A 23,883-nucleotide genomic window follows, 5' to 3' on the forward strand; every position below is an offset into this window, starting at 1 on the left:
GTGATTGATGCGGTTGAGAATATCCTCGGTCCGGATTTTCTCTCAAACTCAGATAGAACCAAGGCTAACACGGATGTGGCCGCCATGTTTCTCGTTGTGGCTGTTAGCTCTACCAAAAATCATGAAGATACAAGTGCTCTGTGTAGAGAGGTCTTCATGGCCTCTATCTTGGGTGATCTGGAGCGGGTCTTAATCAATATTGACAATGAATGGACTATTCCTCGGCCGCGGAATTATGATATTCTCATTCGAAATAACAGACCGGTTCCTCTTTTCCCTATCATATCCACAGATGGTGTGCCTTTCTCCAATGATAGGCTTGAGGTAATAAACAGAAATGTCAACTTTCTGCTCTACTTATTTCATGTGCGACACCCTCCAAAACCCACTTGGTTTGAGAACTTCCTCAAAGCAGAGGGGCTGGTTCTGGAAGATGAGAATGCTTCTTCCTCGTCCTCTGGGTCGGAATGATTTGGCTCGGTTTTCTGGGAGTGCTTGTGAGCTGTTTTGAAAAGTAAATTAGAAAGAATTTTTGCATGTGATAATGTTGTAACTAAAAACTTGGTAAAACTTGGGACATAGTAGATAACTATCTCTAAGTAGAACTGGATTAAATCTTTAGTTTACAGAAACCAGAGTATAGACAGCCAAGTACCATGAATCTTAAAAGACATACAGGACACTAAATTAGTTGGATATTAATCATAAAAAGCATTGCGACGTAATGAGTATGAAGGAATATCTATTTATATAGAAATATACTAGCATTTTGGTTTGAATACCTAGCAATCTGAATAGATACTCTAGATATTTGTAGACATCTGGATGCATGCATTTATTGGTATTCATTCATATTGGTGGTGATCATTTCGGAATGGGTAATTTTGATTTATTAAGAATAATAGATAATGGTTGTAGCACTCTTGTGCCATTTGTTGAAATTTTTCTATATTGGGACATCCCCCTGTCATGTCTTGAGACAGAGGACTTTATGTGGCTAACATGCAAATTCGAATAACCATTCATTCAGCCATCCTCTCTGCTATAAATTTATAGGAAATGGGGAGGCCGGTATGACTGGATCTCATCTACTCACTCTTGTTATTGTAGCTTGGATCTTATCCGTTATTAAGGACAACATCCAGAAGCATAAACAAGAGTTGGTAAACTGGAAATGCTTTGGTCATTAGACAATCATGCTCGGGCCTAAACATAATTGGACATTAGATACTCAATTCTGTTTCTTAAATCTCTTTACTTCATGATCTAAGAGGATAAGTTTCACAGGAAATGGTATTGTGATAATTGCCTAGCATTATAGATGAATTTTTACTTGCTATAATAGATTGGATGATACTAACAAATCTGCCAAGTGTTTGAGAAATTAACAATGCAGGCCAAATAGGCACATCTCGGGCAATTTAGGGGACACTATTGACAACCAAAGATCATCTTCAATACCAAACCGCTGGAAGTTGTGGAAAGTAACTATCTGATTATTAAAATCTGTACTTTTTGGGCTTGTAAGGGTAGGGGAAATAAAAACACCCTCCCATCTGACCACCCTGGCCCGGGGTGATGAAGTATTAAATCTGAAATTGTTATTTGCTGGACTATGGTCCCGGGTAAGGCCGGAGGTTTTTTCGCCTCCATTCTTTCCTACCGGCGCCCGCACGAGTGGAGAATTGTAAAATTTCAAATTGATTAATAAAATTTCTTGGCTTCGGCCTTTTATTGAAAAAAATATATATATATTTAATATATTTATATTTAATATTTAATATATAAATTAGATACATAGTTAAATAATAAATATTGCCAGATATAAAATATAATATATGTATCATTCATTTAATATGTCCATGTTATATTTGTAATAGTAATGCAAAATAATTTTGAAATAATCTAATAATTATGTTTAATTTATATGTTATATTTTAAAATATTGAATTAATTAGAGAGGTATTAGTCATATAATAGTTAATATAGTACGAATTTAATATATAAAATAGATACATAATTACATAGTAAACAATTATAAATATTAAATATAATATAATATACAATTTTTTAATTTGATATTTCTAATATATGTGGATCATATTTTACATCTAGAATCGGTGGAAGTGTTCATCAAAGCAAATAACATGTTAGAAATTGTAGTTGCAAATGTTGGTACAATTTAAATTTTTTACATTTTACATAAAATATATATTATAATTATATTTACTGTTACATATTTTTATTTTATTTTTTTATATAATGTAAATATTAGATATATTTTTAATATAAATAATAAAATCATATATTTAAATATAATTGTTATTTAATTTTATTAGATTTATTATATCTATTGCAATATTAAACGACAAGTACTAGCCACTATGTGGTACTTGGCACTTGTTATTATCGTGGCATCTAAAACTTTTGGCATACATGACCTTCAATCTAATGCTTACATAGAATATAATTATACACTGTATTTTAAATATTACCTTACAAAATTTGGTAAATAAAACTATTGTATCTTCTATACACAAATTGAATTGTACTCTCTAACATGTTAAGTTACATATATTTTTCTATCGGCGTAACCCTTGCACCTCTTTTCGGTGCAAATGCTAGTTATACTTTTATGCAGTTAGGGAGACTCCAATGAATTGGAATAGGAGTATATATGTGGGATACATTGAGAAATAAAATTACAAGGAAGTCAGTACAAGATTGATGTTCATTATGTTATCTGGGATCCAATGAGCACAAACCCAGAAATATAATGAGTTGCATAACAGACTGAAAATTTTATCTAGAAAATATGCACGTGTGCTGAGAAATGGGAAAGAACACTTGTAACAATCCTCATGTAATAAATCCCCTAAAATATAATATAGTATACTGACATCTACGTCGATGATTGTCTTCTGACATTATTCTGAAAAAGGTGATAGCATTCTTCATAATGCTAAATCCTGTCTAACAAAATATCCAAAAACTAATCCTCTTAGAAACTAAAAGTCTGCAGGATCCTACCCTTTCCCGGCCAATCAAAGCACTTCAAGTTTTAACTGCAAAAATGTCCTGATAAACTTTGCTAACTTCCCATATTGTTTTAGAAATCTGGGAAGGTCAACTTCCTAGCCCCAATAATAGCACAAACTAACCAGATTGTTCCCTCACATATACCATGTTTTATATTCTTGATATAATATGCAACCTTCACCAAGGTCAAAAATAATTAACTTTCAATATTTTTTTCCACGCTGAAGAATCACATTTTGGACTTCCAAATTTACAGTAGCACAGAATATGCTAGTATATTTGTTGCACAACAATAATATATATTTGACAAACAACTAGGTGTAATACATGCACAAAACATAAGGCATCACATTTCCAAATGAAATTCCACTTAACACATTACCTGAGGAGCTGCTTCAAAGACAGTAAACTTCTTATTCAGATTCTCATCCAACTCCAATATTGCAGCAACATTGCCACATCTGAATAAAGTTTACAAAACTTCATCATTTAGCAGTGTTCTTACAGACTATATGGCTAAAAAATATGCAAAGAGATTTGTTAGCAATTTTCAATTTAACATGAAGCACCTGTAACAATAATTTGGAGCAGACCATACTGTCACTATCTGATTATTGAACATCCATTTATATCCTTCCATTACCAACTGATGAGCACGGCAGATAAAATCAATTTTATTTGTATGATTGAATGTTGTGACAACATTTCCACCAAAAAGAAATCCAGCACCTCTTGGGCTCAGACCCCAACCATCAACAACATCTTCTGGATCTGACCAAAGAAGGTCACACATGGCACCATCATGAGGCACTTCCTGCTTCCTATCAATTGTTCTAATCTGCTCATGTCAATATATTAGTTGGTATCAAACAAAACACAAGCTCGTCAGTTTAAAAGCTGATCTGTGACATACAAATGCTGATCAAAACTTGCATTTATGAAAAAGCAAATATCAAATTAATGCACCTAGTAAACGGACCAAAAAAAAAACATCAGAAATGACATACCTGATCTAGAGTTGATATTGCAGGAGAAAGACCTCCATGTACACTAAAGATTCGATTCTCAATGAGTGCTGATAGGCTGCAAAGTGAAGGCAGCAACTAGTTAAATAAATAGGACAACAGAAAACTAGGAAACAAGGCTCTGACCATAGAAACTCATTACGTAACTTCATGAGAAAAGCTTAACAGTAAATCTAAAACCAAGATTTGTCAGAAATAAAGATAACCAACCCAATTCAACAGTCACAATGTTCCATCACAAAGAACATTATTATACTTTATAAACAACGCTTAAGGCCAAACAGCATAATAAGGTGCAACAGAAGACTGCCCGGTATTTCTAGTCACTGATAATGGATGAGTGTTTGAAAGTTTCATATACAAAATATAAGTCTCAAGAAATTTTATTGCAGGTCATAAACCTCAAATAGTCAAATATATCTGTGCAGTAACGCCACACATTTACCGAACCATATTTCCGAAGGCATTCGTCATAAAATCCATATACCTGTAAAATAATTCTCCAATTGAAAATCAGAATATCAGGAACGAGAATTAACAGCATTTTTATAATACATAATACATCTAACATTCAAATGTAACAATGTGCTTGTATAAAGGCCTACTACTGAGCTGCAGCTCCATTAGCAGTTCCTTATTAATTACCTGTGTGATTTGCCGGCTCTCATGATTCCCCCGGATCAGTGTGATTCGGTCAGGATATCGAACCTGTTCCATGGATTTATTTCTCTGATTATTGATATTAAGATAGAAAGCTTTGCGAAGCATTGATGTGACACTTACAGATAACACAAGTAAGAATTCAGAACAGATTGCAAACATGAAAGAAGTGATCACCCATTAATCTGAAGCTGTGATGTTTGAGCATAGAGATCATTCATTATAAAGCTTGGAATGAGTTATTTTATTTTATTTTTTAGGCAAATTGTGGACATGGGGTCCACTCCCATCTATCTATGATTCTATAACAAAAATCAAAATAACAATAAGAATCACATCAACCTAAAATTAGGTGTACTTCAGAATCAGAGATATTGTGTGGAAGATCTGCACATGAATTATATTTAATAAAAATGTAAGTTTTCTCTATGGAGAAAGCATCTCTTGGTCAAACTTGAATATTGTATACTCCATGTAGAATACTCTCTGATGTCAAACGTTGTAATTCAAGTAGGAAGTCTTGTGTAATTTATATTTTTAAAATTTTAAGTCAAGAGAAGGTGATTGCAAATTGCTAACAGATTTTCTTCCTGTCATCATGAATTGAACAGACGTAGTTCCCTTTTCTTGTCATGGAGCATGTGTAACAGTGCAGATTGCAACAGGGGTCACTTGTGTAGAAGATCTGCAACGGAATTATATTTGATATAAATGTAAGTTCTCTATGGAGAAAGCATCTCTTGATCAAACTTGTATATTTTATCCTCCGTGTAGAATAGTGTCTGATGTCAAACGTTTTGTAGTTCAAGTATGAAGTGTTGTGTAATTTATGTTGAGAAGGTGATTGCAAGTTGTTATCCTCTCCATGGTGTGATTGTCACCATATTTGGCAGGGAAATTCAGGGGATGATGTATTCATCTCTGGGGGGCCACATTTGACAGTTTGTTGTTATTTCAATTTGTTTTGTAACACAACAAATGTAAATGCTTTTTATTAATAGAATATGGGATTTTTTGATCATTTATGGATTATTTAAGAAGATTCTATCATTTGAAGTTTCATGACTCTAGGAATTGCATAAACTAAAATTGCTCGATTATTTATGAAGATTCTATCATTTGATGGAATCTTTAATGTGATTTTGGTTCTCTATTCATAGTATTTAGTTCTTAGGTTTAGATGTACAAAATTGTTTGGTCATTCCTTTAGGTTTTGATTTTATCACCAATGGATTAAGAGCTAGATAAATTTCATGAAATGATACAAGTAGCAAAAGTCACAATTTCGAAAGGAACAACAGATAGAACCATAGATGCAAAACTCATGGTAAACTCCCAAGACTCAGGAGTTACTCATACTTAACTCGAGACCCAAGCTTCTCTAAATAAATCACCAGCAACTGAATAAAAAATCAGCACAAACTTGCACTTAACAATTCGGAATTCTGTCAAAAATGGAGAAGATTGTTCAGATAAAAAAAGTGTTCATTATTTTTAATTTTCATTAAGCAATGGTGGTAGAAAAGTTTGAATGCATAAGAGTTCTCATTTCAGCTCTTATTGAATGGCAACATTTCAAAAGCATGTAACTGTGACACAATTCTAGCTTTTTCTATTTTTCTACCCTCATTCTAAATGTTTTTTGCAGGGTTGTTCAATTTTTTTTGTTTTGCTTTTGTTTTATTTTTTATTTACTGTTATAATTTAGTAACTAGTTTTAATTTTTACTTAGAATTCGGCTGGTAGGGTTTTGGGTAATGTCCCCACTTTGAAATAGAACTTAATAGTAAATAATAATAATAATAACAATAATAATATAATGCAAAAGAATAAAAATTAAATTAAAACTAAAATATGAAAGAATATAACTAAATATAATTAAAATTTAAAAGTTGTGACTCCCTCAAACATGAGATATAAAAGGGAGAAGAGAACCTCATTTGAGGGGGGGGATAATTTGGGAATCAGAAGTGCGGATCAGATTTAAATAAGAAGTGCAGATCTGATTGTGAAAGGTTGTGTCCCTTTCAAAGGGCAGAAATAATGAAGAGTTGCACTCTTTCAAAGGGTGCTAATGGTGAAAAGGTGTGTCTCTTGCCAAAGAGCATAAATGATGAAGAGGTGTGACCTCTCCCTCACATTGAGAGATATAAAGAAAGGAATCAAAAGCCTCCAGTGACATCACCATCAATCAGATCAGATCAGAACTGTTATTAAGTTACAGGCAGTAACATCCTTGTTCTTGGTGGTATGCATGGGGATGTGCTTAATATATGACACCTGATAATGTTCTTATACAGAAGTTTGATCTACACTCTGATCTGAAAGAATCAAAAGGGAGAATACTTTAGCAGAACGGAAAACAATAAAGGGACCGGCAAAACTGTAAGAACTTTCCATTATCTGCATCAATAGACATAGGCCAATCTGGCATATTTCCTTGTTATACGTATAATACAGAGCATCTGATTTATAGAGTAATCAACCATTGTTTGATAATTTAATTACTGAATAATAAGCATTACATTGATATTAAAGATCAATATTACATTTCTGTAATTATTATTGAATTAAGAACATGGCTGCCAATAATTGTAATGAATATAAGTTAATAAGCTCTCTATAATATATATATATATATACCCAATCACGGTAAGAGAACGAAGGGATCCTAAATAGGGGGAACGGTGTTGGGGTCACCTCTAAGCATGTCACCACATGGTATGTGACCCTGGAGTCCCCCATGAGGCCAAAGGAGGTCAAAGGTGTTCTGCCTTTGGGCTTAGGAGGGTTAGACTTTCTGGGCACCCTATTCAGATAAGTCCTTATCCTCTGGACCATGGTGAAGGATTGAACTATGTATATCTAATCATGTGAGTAGGAGAGGTGACATGATTGAGGGGTAACAGTTATAAGGATGCCTCACTAGGTATGCCACCTCATATGTATGGCATGGGCCACATGAGGCCAAAGGGGGGCGAAGATGCACTGCCTTTGGGCCTAGGATAGAGGGTCGCAAGGACACCCTATCAAATTACCCATCCTAGCTTACTATGATTAGGGGTTGCTCTAATTAGCTTAGGTGATCTTATAATCAAATAGCAAGTTGTGATTTGTGTTCATAATCTCTACATTTATAGTTTAATTTGTAAATGTTATTTACTTTATGTATTATGATTGTAGGTTGTTTTCTAACTTGTTTGCAGGTTTTCCCTTTTAAAAGATAAAGGTACCGTCTCTCTAACAACTAGGATAATTAACAAAAGGGGACATTCCATTTTGTTTGAATTTTTTATTGTTCTTTTGTTAGGGTTAATTTCTAATTTTTTTAAAAAGAAAATGGCATCCACAAGTAGGAGAGGTGGCAGCAAGCCTAGGGAGCCTACTTGGAAAAATGCGACCGTAGGTACATGTATGGACTGCTAATTGACAACCATTGTGGTATGGATATGAAAGTTGGCATAAATCACCTCAAATATTGTCGATCGCAGACAATGGTGGAGATATAGAACCATGTACACAAGTGGCTCAAACCAAGAGAGCAAAGAAAAAAGGAGAATTGTGGAATTGACAAGTATTAGTTCTACAAGGTCAGAGGAAGGTATAGGAGCCTTTGCTTCTTCCATGGGGCCACAAACAGGAAGCTTACGCAGCATGGGCAGCCATAGTTCATTTTTTTTTCTTATGCAAAACACTCATCGTGTGCAACTTTCATTAGAAGGTACTGCAACAAACATTCCATTTAATGTTGCAATGGTTCCTTATTAAGAGCTATTGGTCACTGCATTGACCATAAAATGAAAAGGATTACACCCACCCATTATGAGTTGAGTAGGCCATTATTGTAGGATACAGTCAGAAACGCAAACTTTCTGGTAGATGAACAAAAAAAAATTGGAAAAAGAAAGGTTACAACGTTTTATCTTACCGATGGATAGATGGTAAGAACCACACCTTAATCAACTTGCTAAAGCCTACAAGAGAGATATTGCGTGGAATAGAGAAGTGTAGCATCAATTCAAGTTGGCATGTGCCAAATTTTTTACTACAACAATATTCCATTTAAAGTTGTGGGGTAGTTGGTCACTATACTGACTGTGTCAAGTAAAGGATTCAAGGCTCCAACCAATTATAAGTTGAATAGGCTAATATTTCAAGATATGACCAATAACACAAATTTGCTAGTAGATAACAAAAAAGTAATTTAAAAAAAGAAGGGATGCAATATTTTATCCAACATGTTGATGAATGGCAGGAACCACGCCTTATCAACTTCCTTATGTTCTCAATAAGACAACTAGCATCCGTAATGTCAATTGATGTTGTCAATGAACTAAAAAATGTTGAGACCTTGTGCAATTAATTGGATAAGGTGATGATTGACGTAGGGGTAGGCAACATTGTCCAAACAGTCATGAACAAAGCATCTATGTATATGTCAGTTGCTAAACTATTAAAGGCGAGTCGCCCTACTCTGGTTTAGAGCCTTTGCGATGCACGTTGCATTGACCTTCTCTTTGAGCCTGAGGACAATGAGAAACATGGTTGAAGTTGCACAAGAATGTCACAAACACATATACAACCACAAATGGATTCTAAATCTCATGACAAATTAATTTGATGGCGAGGAGCTTATACATTCAAGTCACACAATTGCAACAAATGTCATCACCTTGCAAGGTATCACATCCGCATTGCCCAACATTAAGCACATGTTTGCAAGCAAAAGGTGAATGCAGAGTTCTCATCGCAATAAGGCCAAAACAGAGAGGGTTATAAAGACAATTTTTAAAGTACATTTACCGAGAGCATGGTGGAGACTCTCAAGGTTCAATCAAATAATGCTATTTTTATTTTATTTTATATTATTGCAATTTGGTAATTTTATAAAATTTATTGATTTTAATTTGTCTTTAAAATTCTGATTTAGTTTTGTTTTTTTATTTTACCTTGATACTCTCTTTTGCTTTAGGTGTCGTAAATATCTGTTAAGAGTTCTATGGTTGGTGGATGGAAATAAAAACATGGGGTAACCATGAGGCCAGGGACAAAGCCAAGAGACTACAAGATTGGGCTCAACGGGGGTGAAGCATACGGCTGGGGAGAACCACAGTAAATCAAATACATTCATGAGTTACTTTCCTAAAGCAAATGGGATTTTACATGACTCAATACACCATTGAGCTATACTTGGACATAGTCTGCACTCAATGGCTATCTCTATGCAGATATTACCTATAACCTATTATATGTCATCTATCTTGAAATGGAAATCATTGAAAATAAAATTCACAAATGCCAAGGGTTAGGGGGAAGCTAGAGAAAAATGTCAAATACTAACAAGTAAAACAAATAGGTGGTAGTAGAGGACACAACCTCAAAAGAGACAAGTGCAGCTACTGAAGAAGAAGAGAGTGATCCAGAGGATCCTGGGGAGGTGGAAGGCAGCCAGACACTTGCTATTCCTCTACCCTCCTAAACCTGTCTTTTCAACTTCAGATAAGGCCAGCCTTTTAGAGGAGACGTTGGATCCAAAATTAAATACTCAAAACTAGACAAAATCAACAAATCCAATTTTGACTCAGACTCAATGACGCAGCAAAAACTTGGTAAATCAAAAAAAACATATATTTAATGCATAATAAAGTTATAAAACATAAAAATTGAGTCTGTAGAATGTTCGGGAAGTATTTTCTCTTATATTTGAATATAATCAAAATACAATTTAGCATCAGCATGAGAATACGACAGCCAATAATATGAATCTCACAATGGTTGAAAATCATCATCAAATATTACAATTAATTGAAGTTACAATGATTTATAATTTTGTAATTCTCTCTTCTGCATATACATCCTAGTGATGGATGCCAATGGAGTTCTCCTACTAGATCTGGAAGGTCATTGCTCAGTTTTCCTGCACACAGCTGGTTCCCATCAGCCCAGCCAAAACCCCTGTACTGTATATATTGTTAATGCTCAGTCCTTGTCTGCAAATAAAAACCCTTTGGTTGCCTCTCAAAATCAGAAATATTGTCTTCAAAAAAGGGGCCCTCATCCTAGGCAGTCCAGTTGCTATATGTATCCATGTCTTCCATTTTGATAGGTCAGTGAGTTTTATCCTAGAGTTGTGTAAAACCTTAATGGAAGTTTGAAATATTTTCTTGATGAGCAACTCATCAATAGTACAACCTGAAACTTGTCTGTATGTGGGGTCATTTGTTTTTCACTAAGCGTATTTCACTACTTGCAAAGCCTATATCATTTTCAGAGATGTTTTTAAGAAAATGGAAAAACTATCATATTTTAGAGCACAATGCACATTTACCTAAATATCTGTGGCCCCACAATATCTGAGACCGCAGCTTTTTCCAAAAACCAGAGTCTGACTGGATTTTCCAACAAACAGTAGTCTAACTGCATCTTTCAAAAACCTCACTGTACAGAGAACTGAAACTCGTTGTAACGCAGTCAATGGGAATGCAGATTTTCCCAAAAAAAACCATGACTCGTACTAGATTTTGTGATTTTCTGAATTAGGACTCCCCAGGAACGATTTCATGACTTGCCAAACAATGTCCAATTGTGTTAATGACAAACTATCAGTGAGATACAAATGAACCTAATTGACAAGTGTGTAGACATAATTAAAATAAGTTAAGAACGTGAACTTGATTCTTTGATAACAATATACAGGCCACCATTAGATTGCAGTCTAATGGAATCGTTTCCTATTAACCCCTTCGCCTTCTGCGTCCTAAATTGGGATAGGGCTTGAGTCAAACTGAAAACAAATAACCATAATTAAATTAATTAAAAGCAGAACAACAGAGATTGAGTATCCACTTAACATGTGATATAAGAAGTATTGAGACCACCTGCATATAATGAATTGTGATTCAAAATGAATGTGAGAATAAATTTAAAGTTGGATATCAGACCCATCTTGGACTCCACCTTCGAAAGGACAAAGACTCAGACCTGACACCCTAACCAATATAGATGTCAAAATCGTATGCTTGTCCATGAGCAAGACAAGTTGGTGGAAGATCTGAGGCACAATGCAAAGCATAAAATAAGTTTGAAAGCCAAACATTATACTGCTTGAGAAAAGAATCAGTTGAAGAGCAAGTATTATTTGTATTAAGTGTTTAAGAAACTGTACAAGCAAATTGTGGATGTCAAACCTGATCTAACACCTGTACTAGAGTTGGACATATCATCAACCCAAATGATTATCACTTGCATGGCATCTAGGATATGACTAACCAACTCTTAAAGCCAGTGCAATCGGTGAATGAACTCTCCTTCAAATGGCTGAAGACAAGAAAGTCTCAAAAAAACCAGAGAAGAAAGTTGAAGAAGAGGCAATAAAGAAAGCAGATGAGGAAGCACCTATGACCCAAAACAAGGTGCAGCATAAAGCCATACAAGATTTGGTAAAGGCTTCTTCCCAAGCCTTTTGATAGCCTCTATCACTCACAGTCAATAAAAGGCATTATAATTTGTAGCACACAAAGCCTACACAGAATCCAAAACATGCCAAAACTGGTTCCAGGTGCAAAGACTGAACACATAGATGCAGGGCACCAATCTAAAGATGTAGATACCACAATCTAATGTTTTTCCATGAGCAAAACAAGTTGTCAGCAAATCATGAGGCACGACACAAAGCAAGAAGCAAATGTCAAGGCAAAACAAAGGTGATGGCTCAAGATATTACCATTTTTTTTTAAAATTGCATAAATTTCTAAACTAGAACATGCAACCCTTAAAAAATATTTGATATCTAAACGTGAGAAACAAAAACATCTAGTACTCTGAAGTTGTCTATTGTGTATGTTTGGATCATACACTTATTTGGTTATATGTTTAAGAAAACATCTTGTTTCTATTTAAATGAATCCATGCTCTATCAAACAAACATCATTCAAACAAAAGAAATGCCAATTATTTTTTAATATTTTTATTATTAGACTAGAATACTTCAAGACCTCTTCTTTATATGCTAGACTCAATATATAACTTCACTATTAAAGATCTCTGGCTAGCTTTTAAAAATATTTCATTAGTAAATGTCTGCAATTAAAATATACACTAGTCCAAAGACACCTAATAGCTGAGAGTGTGAATAAAACATGCAGTACTTCTAGTGACTGTTTCTGGCATATATTATGCAATTATCTTGTTGTGAAACCATAATGCTTCTAATTGAATATGGATCCTTTGTCTATTGGCTTTGCTGCAAATGGTCTGCAAAGATAAGGTCAATTTCATCAAACAAAATAAATGCAAAATATATGAGTATTTTATACAAGACCTTGTCATGGAGTTTTCACTTGTTTTCTTTAACTATAACAAATGCAAAAATAAAAGCAAATCTATATTGTCCACAAAATATCAATGCAGGTGAAATGAAACAGATCCAATTTAGCATAGACCCAATATTTCACTGAAGTATCTACCAGACTTGAGGTGCCAACCCTATTTTAATAAAAGAATGATATATGCAGATAGGTTTCCAAAAGACTCAAGGTGCCAATCCTTATGTTTCTTACAATTTGTTGTAATTGGATTGGAACCTCTAACCTTTTACATACTTCTTGACACATAACATATTAGATCAATGTTAGAGTAGATTTATACTAGTTTTGTACATATTTGAAATCTCCCTTTATCACAATAAGGCGGCTCAGAATTCTGGTGTACATAAGGAAAAGTTGGTGTATAAAGGACATGAGATACATTACAGTGTGGATATTTTTTTAATCTTAAGAATGTAGTTCAAGCTTACCCCAGAACAACTTAAGGATAACCACACCCAAGTTCTGCCATGAACAGAAAACATATTATTCTTATATAATTTATATTGTTGAGCCAAACGTCTCCTGACATTTCATGTGGAATTTGGTTGATTTCTCTAGCCATTCTCTAAACACATACCCATATCATCAAAAATAAAATGTAGTTTTAACAAATATATACTGACACTTACAAATAAAAATGTGTATTCTATAACTAATTTCAGTACAAAATGAAAACCACCATGGCACCAAGGCTGTTACATTAAAAAAACATAATCCTAAAATACCTTCAATGCAAGCAGAAGCAAAAAAGTTTCCACAGAGTAAAAGCCTCTATCAACAAAATCACCAAGGAACAAGTAATTGGTCTGAGGACAATCCCCCCCAACTTTGAATAGCTCTTTCATATCATAAAATTGGCCATGAATATCTCCACAAATCTGCAAAATATAATATCATTCTCACAAAAAATACAATTGAATATATAACTAACGATATTACTTTTTAAGCTTTCATATATTGGGTATGACCCATTAAAAAAAATGATAACGTTCCTCCAAATAACTTGTTTGCTGAATGGTACTCAGAAATATTTTGCACAAGAAAAATAAATGTAAAAAAAATTATAACTAAGAATTTGAAAAAACGGTAAGTTACTTGACAAAAAACTAGAGTTACCCAGTAATACATGGTACTTATCCCACATATTGAAAACAAAAACCCATCTAATAGGAACATTTAGAGGTGTCCCTGGATGACATTTCTTAATTTTTTTAAAGTGCTACTAACAGGTTAATAGAAGTGAATGGAACTAATATAGTACAATTATACATATGCATTTCTCATTTTTGCAACGTTCCTCCAAATAACTTGTTTGCTGAATGGTACTCAGAAATATTTTGCACAAGAAAAATAAATGTAAAAAAAATTATAGCTTGGAATTTGAAAAAATGGTAAGTTACTTGAAAAAAAACTAGAGTTACCCAGTAATACATGGTACTTATCCCACATATTCAAAACAAAAACCCATCTAATAGGAACATTTAGAGGTGTCCCTGGATGACATTTCTTAGTTTTTTTTAAGTGCTACTAACAGGTTAATAGAAGTGAATGGAACTAATATAGTAAAATTATACATATGCATTTCTCATTTTTGCATGATAGTTTACCAGTTATTAAGTGTCGTAAATTGTCTTATCAGAGCCCAAACAGGCAGTAAAAATGAAGAGCTATCAATAGCAAGGCTTAAGATGATTATGTGAACAGAAGCTTTATCAATTGATTCAATCAGAAAGAGAGATAATCCATAGTAGTATCTTTTATTAGCACTGGATTTCTGATATTGATATATAATTGAAATTTGTATTTAGATATGTTTCTTATTTATATGAAACCAACACCAAGTGTTTTTAATGTAGTCTTCCACCAAGTCTGTCTCCAAGTGAAAGATACATTATATTACAAGTTTGAGTGAATCATTGTTTTCCTTAAAAACGGGATAAATAAACATTATACTAACCATGAATCAGAAAGCATAATCTAACCTACGGTTGTAAATGGAGCTGCAGACTCGGTCACTCTTGTCAATGAAACAAAGTTCTTTTGTTATTAATTTCAAAAAGATGCCCTTTACTAAATACAGAACCTCAATCTCAGTTGTTGGAATCTAGCACTGGTTTATTAAATTTAAACAGATTAGAAGCTCATGTATAAATGGTGTTTCCACTGCATCAAAGTATCTGATGATTTTTTAACAGCTGTGTATCTCAAGTCAATCTACATCAACTCATACTCTGAGTAGTGGTTCACAAGAACACATCTATCATGAATATGAATGGTCCACTTGGCACTCATTGCATCTAGGCAATGCTCAAAGATGTGAAAAGCAGGAATTTCATAGTCACCCATCCTAATACTACTCCAACTCAAACACGCTTAACATGGAGATTCCCTAACAATCAACTCTGCTTATTTTACAACACTGTTTGCAAAAACTTAAGCAAGTTTTGTGACTTGTAAACCACTCATTATTCATTCATTGATTAAAAATAGTAATCCCATAGTGCATTAAACTAGGAAGGGGTCTATTAAGAAGGTGTGCCCTTTAGTCCCCTCTTTGTTTATAATTGCAGCAAAGTTTCATCATTACCTTTTCATACAATTTCTTAAGCCTCTTCTATAAGGGATAAGTTTGCCTAATAAGATACTTTGATTGAGCAACAAATATTTGATAATAATCGTTTGTTTCTCAGGTTGCAGAGGAATAATTTTATGCACTTAAATTGATGATTTGCTTTCTATTAACAAGTTTTGTGATGTCCCAACTCTGATAATAGAATTTAATAATAGATAATAATAATAGAATTAAAATACAAAAGAATAAAAATAAAATTTAAATTAAAATATAAAAGAATATACCTAAATATAATTAAAGTTTAATTAAATTAATGAATGGTCAAAAGGCATGAAATGATAAGTTGTGACTCTCCCAAATATGAGGTATAAAGGGGAGAAGAGAACTCATTCAAAGAGAGGGAGAATTTGAAAATGAAAGGGCAGATCTGATTGTGAAAGGTTGTGTCCCTTTCAAAGGACAAAAATGATGAAGAGTTGCACTCTTTCAAGGGGTGCTAATGGTGAAAGGGTGTGTCTCTTGCCAAAGGGCATACATGATGAAGAGGTGTGACCTCTCCCTTACATTGAGAGATATAAAGGAATAAGGGAAAAAGGAATAACATTTTTGGAGAGGGATTGCCTAAGTCTGCCAGTGAGGATAAAAGGAGCGGTCAGAACCAGTGACAGGTACGTATAAGCATGAATTTTCTGAGTTAACATTAAAGTATATATCAGCCATATGTTATACATATTTAAATCCAGCTATGTGCACCAATGAATATAAACTAAAGTGGACGTTCTTAATCAAGTTAATGACAGTTAATATAATATTAAGATAAAAAGACAAATTATATCTATTTATTTCAAACAACATTAAAATAACAGTACTGTCAAACATAACATATAAATATATATCTGCACATAAACTCAAGAATACATAATACAATCAAATTCAGGTTACACAAATTATGGTAATACTGTAAATTCTTATAATGCTAATAATATAAGGAATAACAAACTGATTGTAATGGAAAAATGACAATAAATGATTAATACTGATACAAAGTAATACTAACAGAAAACATTGATGATAGTCCAATACAAGGCACTAATGTAATATAATGTAATATGATAATTACGTCAGATGTAGTTGATTATCATAATGAGATGAATCGAATAAATATAACTTCATTGGAATATCACAAAAGATTCATTGAATATGAGGGACTCTCTCTTAAGTACGCCACTCCATGATGGATGCCTAACACCTGCCACATGGAGCCAAGAGGGGTGAAGCATCTGCTCTTGGGCTTAAGAGGGAAGGTGGTTGTGATGAGGGGGAACGGTGATAGGATACCTCACTGGGTACGCCACTCCATAATGGATAATTAACACCTGCCATATGGAGCCAAGAGGGATGTGGTATCTGCTCTTGGGCCTAGGATGGAGGATCTCTTGGACACCCTATCCAACTAGCCTACCCTAGTGTACTAATGAATTGAATAATTAAGGAAAGTAACTAACCTACAATCTAATTTTGTCTAGCAAATCTGATCTTATTTAACAAATATAACAATCTGATTTTATCTAATAAACTAATACTAATCGTAATTAATACATTAAAATTTATATTATTCAATCTACTTCATTAGCATATGTTTCAATTTATAGGTATTACTTCATATGTGTTCTCTAATTTTGTGTTGCAGGAAAACAGTATACAAAGGTATTCCCATAAACTTAATTACCTATTTTAGATTTGGGTAAATTTAGGTTAATTTAAAAGTATAACTAACTAGGGGACATTACAAATTTACAAGTTTACTGTTCTATCTTGTTGAACGGAATTATGTTTGTCCTGATATGAATCCCGATTTGGGTTGGTCATCACCCAAGCCTAATAAGATTACAAGGTCCTTAGAGATTTCCTTTACTTTAGCTCCCATTTTCAAAGACATGGTCACAAATACTTGCTAAGATCTTGAGAAAAGTGGGTAAGTGGCATGTGCATTTTCTCTCTATTGGTCAAAATTTACAAGTTTGCCAAAAGGTCATTTCTTCCCATTCTAACTACTATGCTTCATGTTAGCTGTTCGGAAGCTCTAGGGGTGAAGAAGTTGCATAAAATAATTATAGATTTATGTGATCAAGTGAGAAAGGTGGTAGGAAGAGATGTTATTGCTTGGAATATATATTGTAAACCAGAGTATACCAGATGCCTTCATCTTAAGCAACTTAAAAAACCATGGGGTATCTTTGGCTATAAAATTGCTACAAAGATCCTTTTAAGGTAATGAGCCTTGTAAAGTGCTTATTAGATACAATATCACCAATGGTCTTCCTAAATCCAAGAGTAATTAGAAAAGTGTGCATCCGATTGACGTTTTGTCTGGCACATTATCAATTAAGCCAATAGTCTCTAGCATCTTTGGTTCTATTTAGAGGTCCTAGGAATCTGTTAAATGGTTGTACTATGGGTCAATGATGGTGTTTTCTCTTCATAGGATGTCCTACCAACGGGCTTTTATATTACTTTGGTCAAATCTTGCCTGCAAGAATATCTTTTGCTGCCATTAGCAGTTTCTCAACAAGGGGTTGGTTTGTTAAATTAATAAAGACCATCTCTCATATTCTCTATTTTGGCTATTTGACTACTTGAGATCATCTAAGTAAAACATATCAACTTTTCAAAGATGAAAATATTCCATCCCTTAGGACTGTTTGTGAGCATTTTCATTCATGCATTAGATTGGATATTGATGCTAAGATATGGGTTAATATTAGATGGATTAAGGCCCACCATTTACTTTAAATTTCTAGTAAATGATGATAAGTTATCTTTCTCTTGTCCTGTTTTTTGGAATCTTAATCATAATTGAATTATTGTTTGTTCCTTCAGAAATTGGATAAAAGAGATCAATATTATTTGGTCTTCAGAACCTAAAAATTCTTGTTTTAGGTAGCCTCTTTTGCACTACAAGCTTGTTGGTTTTACTCCTACTAGTGGTGGATACAATGTGGGCCCTTTCTCTTTCTGTACATTTGTGATTCTATTTTCTATGTGTTCATGCGTCCTTTTGCAAATCTGCTAGGAAAAAAATAATTATTGCATAGGAAAACTTTTAATTGAAAAAACAAAAGATATTTCTTGGTTAAATACTTTGTTTAGTATGATTAGTTGTAATAAACATGTTTTGAAGCTTTTTAAAAACTTATGCCTAGTCATGTTGATTGAAATTTTGTGGTTTATCTGGAAAGTGGGAATCTAGATTTGTTCCAAAGGAGGTTGCTTAGTGTCTTTGCAAATAAAGTCATCATTTTTTTTGTGTGCCTACAGGTATAATTGCAGCTGAATAAACACGTTTTGAAGCTTTTTAAAAAAATAAGCCTAGTCATGTCAATTGAAACTTTGTATTTTATTTGGAAAGCAGGAAATCTAGGTTTGTTCCAAAGGAAGAGGTTGCTTAGTGTTCCAAAGGAAGAGGTTGCTTAGTGTCTTTGCAAAGTCATCATTTCTTTTGTATGACTACAGGTAGAAATGCAGCTCAAACTGGCAGAGAAGGAGCCTAGAGAGTTCAAGATTCGCCAAACGACGACTGATGGATCTTAAAGAATAAGTTGACTCCTCAGATCCCTTCACAATGTTGCTAAAGGTGGCTCTAGAGAAGCAACATGCAGAGATGATGAGCCAGTTCTCTCAGCTCAATGTGATATTCCCAAAAACTTGGAATTCTTTTATTCTGATGGCTTTGGATGTCGATGACTATTACTGCATATTCATTTTATGGTGGGGATATTATGGATCTAGCAGTATTGAGTAACTGGTAAAAACATTATTGGATGGTTGCTGCTAAAAAAGAGAAAATTTGTGTTTGTGTAGGGACTTGAATCCAAAATAACAATCTAGCCCAAGGGGTTGGCTCAATTGGTTAAATTGTTGGGTTCTTATTGTGAAAACCCAAGTTCAAATTCCTAAAGGGATATCTAATATGGAATTCTAACTTGTGGATCACTGTCTTCTATTATTGGCTTCTAGTATGGTTGTGACATCGAAGGGAGATGTTTGACCTGTGACTTTCCAGAAACCCCAAAGAAGCTAATATTGGTCTAACATTAGTGCTTGCACAGAGCTTATATTAGTCTCATGTTGGTTTTTGTATGAGTAGAATATTTGTAAACATATTGCAAGAGTAAAAAAATCATAATTTAGGTGTGTAGCAGTGATCTTATGGGGGCTACTAGAAGATGAAATACCTACTTGGCAAAACGTATGTTAATTCTGAATTAACACCTTATGTGTTGATACATGAGCATGACTTGATGTTCTTGAAATGTACAGGTCCTATTCATGTACTTTTGGAAGTCATGTCAGTGTTAAGTTGAGTCAGTTGATTGGGGTTTGCTACTACAAAAAATAGAGTACAAAAAGATTACAAAGATATTCATTCAACTTAAATAAATAAGGAAAGAAGCATCCTTATATAAAATTACAATAGACTTATCCAATGTGGATAAAAACAACTAAACTCAGTGTTGGTGTAAATAATTATTCATCTTGGATATTATTACACTTTACTTAAGTTTACTTAGGAAATGCATTTCATAGTAGTTTGGGTATGAGACGCTTGTGTGTTTGTGTCACATTGGGACAGTGTGTGTAGGAGAATTTCCACCTTTTATGATGTGCTCTTGTTACTACTCTATCATATCCACTTATTGTGGAGTGATAATTCCACCTTCGGTGGGTGATCCACCTCATGTGGAATATTTTATTGTTTCTCCTACCTACCACACCTATTTCCTACCTACCCTTGTTTCTTATTGGGCCACATGTCATGTTTGTGTGCTCACATATCCATATAGCCTTGCCTATATAATCAAGCTCATCTGCATTGTATGTAACAACGATTGATGATCCAGTTGATCACATTTTGCATCTTGATAGAATACAGTTTATTCCTATCATCTATTTTGTTCTCTCTTATTTGTGCTTTCCATTGCCTCTAGATCTTAGCAAAATCTCACATGGCATCAAAGCCATTAAAGTGTCATTGGTTTGTCAATTGAGAGAAATTTGATGCTATTTGAGGTTGTGTATTTTGAAGTTTTCTATTGCAGGTTAATATTGAAGCTTGAAGGGTCAAATCTAAGGTCACCATTGGAATGAGGAGATCCAAGAAAGTCAGTTTTGCCTTTTGTTTCATCTAAATCGGACTTTGGAGGCCAAATCTAGAGGCATTTGAAGTTTGAAGCTGCGACAAAAATTTTCTAGAAATTATAATTTTGCAAGCAATTTTCAAATAGTGACATCTCACTCATCCGGACTCCTTTTTTCAAGCAATTTTTTTTGTTTTGGGGTAGAATTTCATGATCTGTATATTGGTGCAGGAGGATACAGGTTTTTCGGATACAGGTTTTTCGGAAATCATAAAATCCCGATTTTTACAACTTTGGAGGCTCCGTTTGGGCTCATATGGACTCCTTTTTAGGTGTCGTTTTTTTTTAAAATGCATAATTTTTTGTCTACTTTCATAATCTACCATTTGTTTGCAATGATTTTAAGTAGAAATTGTACTTTCAGTATTTGGTCATTTTTTGGCCTATTTGGTACTTGTATTTTGCTTAGATCTCAGTTTAGATCACTAGCAGTATTTGTTGAAGTCTCTTATATCTCATTTTGAGAAGTTGTAGAACAAAATCAGAAGTCCACCTTGCCTTGTTTTGCAAGTGGCCCATTGTACACGCACAAAGTATAAAGTGTCAAATCATTATTTTGGGGGGGGTTTCTTGATTGAGTAATTTGGGGGGGGTGTCTTGTGTGATTGTGCCTCTCTCTATCTTGTGTTTTTTCCTTTTTGCTGTTATGGGTTCTTCTAAGTTTCCTCTCTTAACTCCTCATAATTATGCTACTTGGAAAATTGATGCATGGAGTAAAGTTATGGAAAAAGGACTAACTCATTACATTGATGGAACTATTGTTGCTCCTGCTTATCCTAAGATTGATCTTGTTGGTCACTTGGATTGGCTCACTAAAAATATCATGGCAATTGGTACCTTAAGAAAGTATGTATCAAAGAATCTCATTTTTCATATTGAGAAATGTACTCTAATTAAGGATGCTTGGCAAAAGTTTCAAGACTTGTATGGTCAAGTTGATGAGATTAGGGGATATCAGATTGATAGTGATCTCACCATGTTAGATCCCAAGAACTTTGATACTATACAAGATTATGTCACTAAGGCAAAAGAGATACTCAATTGATCTTCAACTTGATGGCCAAACTTCTACAAGAATATGCAGCATTTGTTTCTAGTTTCCAAACCCATAGGATGACAATGGGTTCAAGCTACACAATGCCTACATTTGATGCTTTCGCTGAAATGTTGATGATGGAACAAACTAAGTTGGTAAGCATGGGCATTCTTAAGACTTCTAAGTCTCAAGCATTAGTGGCAAATCAAGGGAACAAAGGAAATCAAGGAAAGAACAACTCAAACAAGAAGAAATGGCAATCAAAGCCTAAGGACAAAGCATCACCTTCTCCACAACAAGGAGAATCATTCTCTTCCAAGAGGGACAATTCACCAAAGAGGGAGAGACCTACTTGTGCCTATTGTAAAAAGTTTGGTCATGAGGAGCGTCGTTGCCATTCTAAGAAGATTGATGAGCTCACACATATCCTCAAAAAGCATAACATTGATTTGCTTAATGTCTACAAGAAGGATGATTCATCAACTTCTACTTCCTCACAATCAAAAGGAAAAGGGCAAGCATTCATGGCTTCTACAAGTGGGAAGACTCACTCTTTTGGGACAAGAAAAGGAAAAGCTCTTTGTGCTACTACAAGTCATGATTCAGGGAGATGGCTTCTAGATTCAGGAGCTTCTCATCATATGGCATCTTCGTAGTCTATGTTCTCTACATTTGAGCCTTGCACCATGCCGCAAATTTCAATGGGCAATCATACATACATGGATGTGATTGGGAAAGGATCTATTGACATTGGGGATAACTCCTTCAATGATGTTGTGTGTACCCCATTTGACAAACAATCTCCTTTCCATCTATCAAATCAAACATGGCGCAACTAAGAGAATTGTGGAGTTCACACCTGAGTCACTTTTCATTAGAGACTTGGAGACTGGAGCTATCATTGCGACAGGGGTGGTTGATCATGCATCATGGTTATACTCCTTTTCAGATTTTGTTGATGAGGATGATTTCACATATGATGATTCTACACATGATGATCACACTTCTTGTGATGATTCAGATTTTGAGGAGAGCTTTGGGTACTTGAACTTGAGGATTCTCACATGTGACCCCATTCTTGAGCCTTGCATTTCATCTCCTCCTATTGATATCACATCATCTATTGCACCTTATGATGCAGATAGTGCGACAATTTTGCCTTCATGTGATTCAGTGTAGCAGGATAATCATTGTCTTCCAGCTTCAGGTTCATGGGATGACTACTTGATAGACATTGCAGGTTTGTTTGTGGAGTCCTACATTGCAGATTTGGGAGACATCATTGATGATATTCATCTTCTCTTTAATGAAGATGATCCTTCTTCGATTGTTGCGAGGGAACACTCTAACCCTCTTGTTCATTCTCTAAATGATCATTCTTTCGAGGTTGACATGATTGTGGATACTTATGTACAACAGTTGGAGGAGGTCTCTTTATGCTTAGAGGAGACATGTGAGTCTTTGGATCGTGTTCTATATTCATCTCCACTAGATCTTGGAGTACCTTTTTCAGCAGTGTGGAGCAGTTCACCACCTTTGGTTGGTGTATCTTTTAACATCGACATGGGGACACTTGAGCAGTTTACAGAGACTTCATTCATCATGAGTTTTTTTCATACATCTTCCCTTCATGATTGGGGAGACTTCATGGATCCACCTTTGGTTTTGTTTCTTCCTAAGGGGAGGAATGTTGTTCGATGTTCGTGGAGCAGTCTCTTCATACATCATCGAGCTTCTATCATTGGTGCAGATTCTACATTGAGGAGGGGGGGGGGGGGGGGGGGCTTTCTAGCTTATCTTGTTCTCTCATATGGGGTTTTGTCCTTCATATACTTCTATGAGAGTTCTCTTGTATAGCTTTCATCTCTCTTTTGGGGGAGGGTTTTTTCCCATTGAGTTTTTCTCTCTTTCCCCGCTTTGTGAGAGATTTCATTGCATTGGTTTGCATGCATTTGCATTTGTACATGGGTACCTAACATGGCCTCAT

General features: G+C 34.5%; 1 protein-coding gene across 2 annotated transcripts in view; it reads right to left on the bottom strand.

Moving 5' to 3' along the window:
* Positions 1 to 23,883, bottom strand: part of LOC131859414 (serine/threonine-protein phosphatase PP-X isozyme 2) — a 57,952-nt gene that overhangs the window by 21,048 nt on the left and 13,021 nt on the right. The window contains exons 2-7 of one of the 2 annotated variants that reach the window (XM_059213126.1): positions 13,816 to 13,968; positions 4,710 to 4,772; positions 4,466 to 4,551; positions 4,047 to 4,122; positions 3,609 to 3,877; positions 3,422 to 3,500 (exon numbers count right to left, since the gene is read on the bottom strand). In XM_059213126.1, the coding sequence (XP_059069109.1) occupies positions 3,422 to 3,500; positions 3,609 to 3,877; positions 4,047 to 4,122; positions 4,466 to 4,551; positions 4,710 to 4,772; positions 13,816 to 13,968 (726 nt within the window). The remainder of the gene's footprint in view (positions 1 to 3,421; positions 3,501 to 3,608; positions 3,878 to 4,046; positions 4,123 to 4,465; positions 4,552 to 4,709; positions 4,773 to 13,815; positions 13,969 to 23,883) is intronic. The other variant, XM_059213127.1, reaches the window with a different exon arrangement.

Source organism: Cryptomeria japonica, chromosome 10 (genome assembly GCF_030272615.1).
Source record: "Cryptomeria japonica chromosome 10, Sugi_1.0, whole genome shotgun sequence".
Taxonomy (NCBI): domain Eukaryota; kingdom Viridiplantae; phylum Streptophyta; class Pinopsida; order Cupressales; family Cupressaceae; genus Cryptomeria; species Cryptomeria japonica.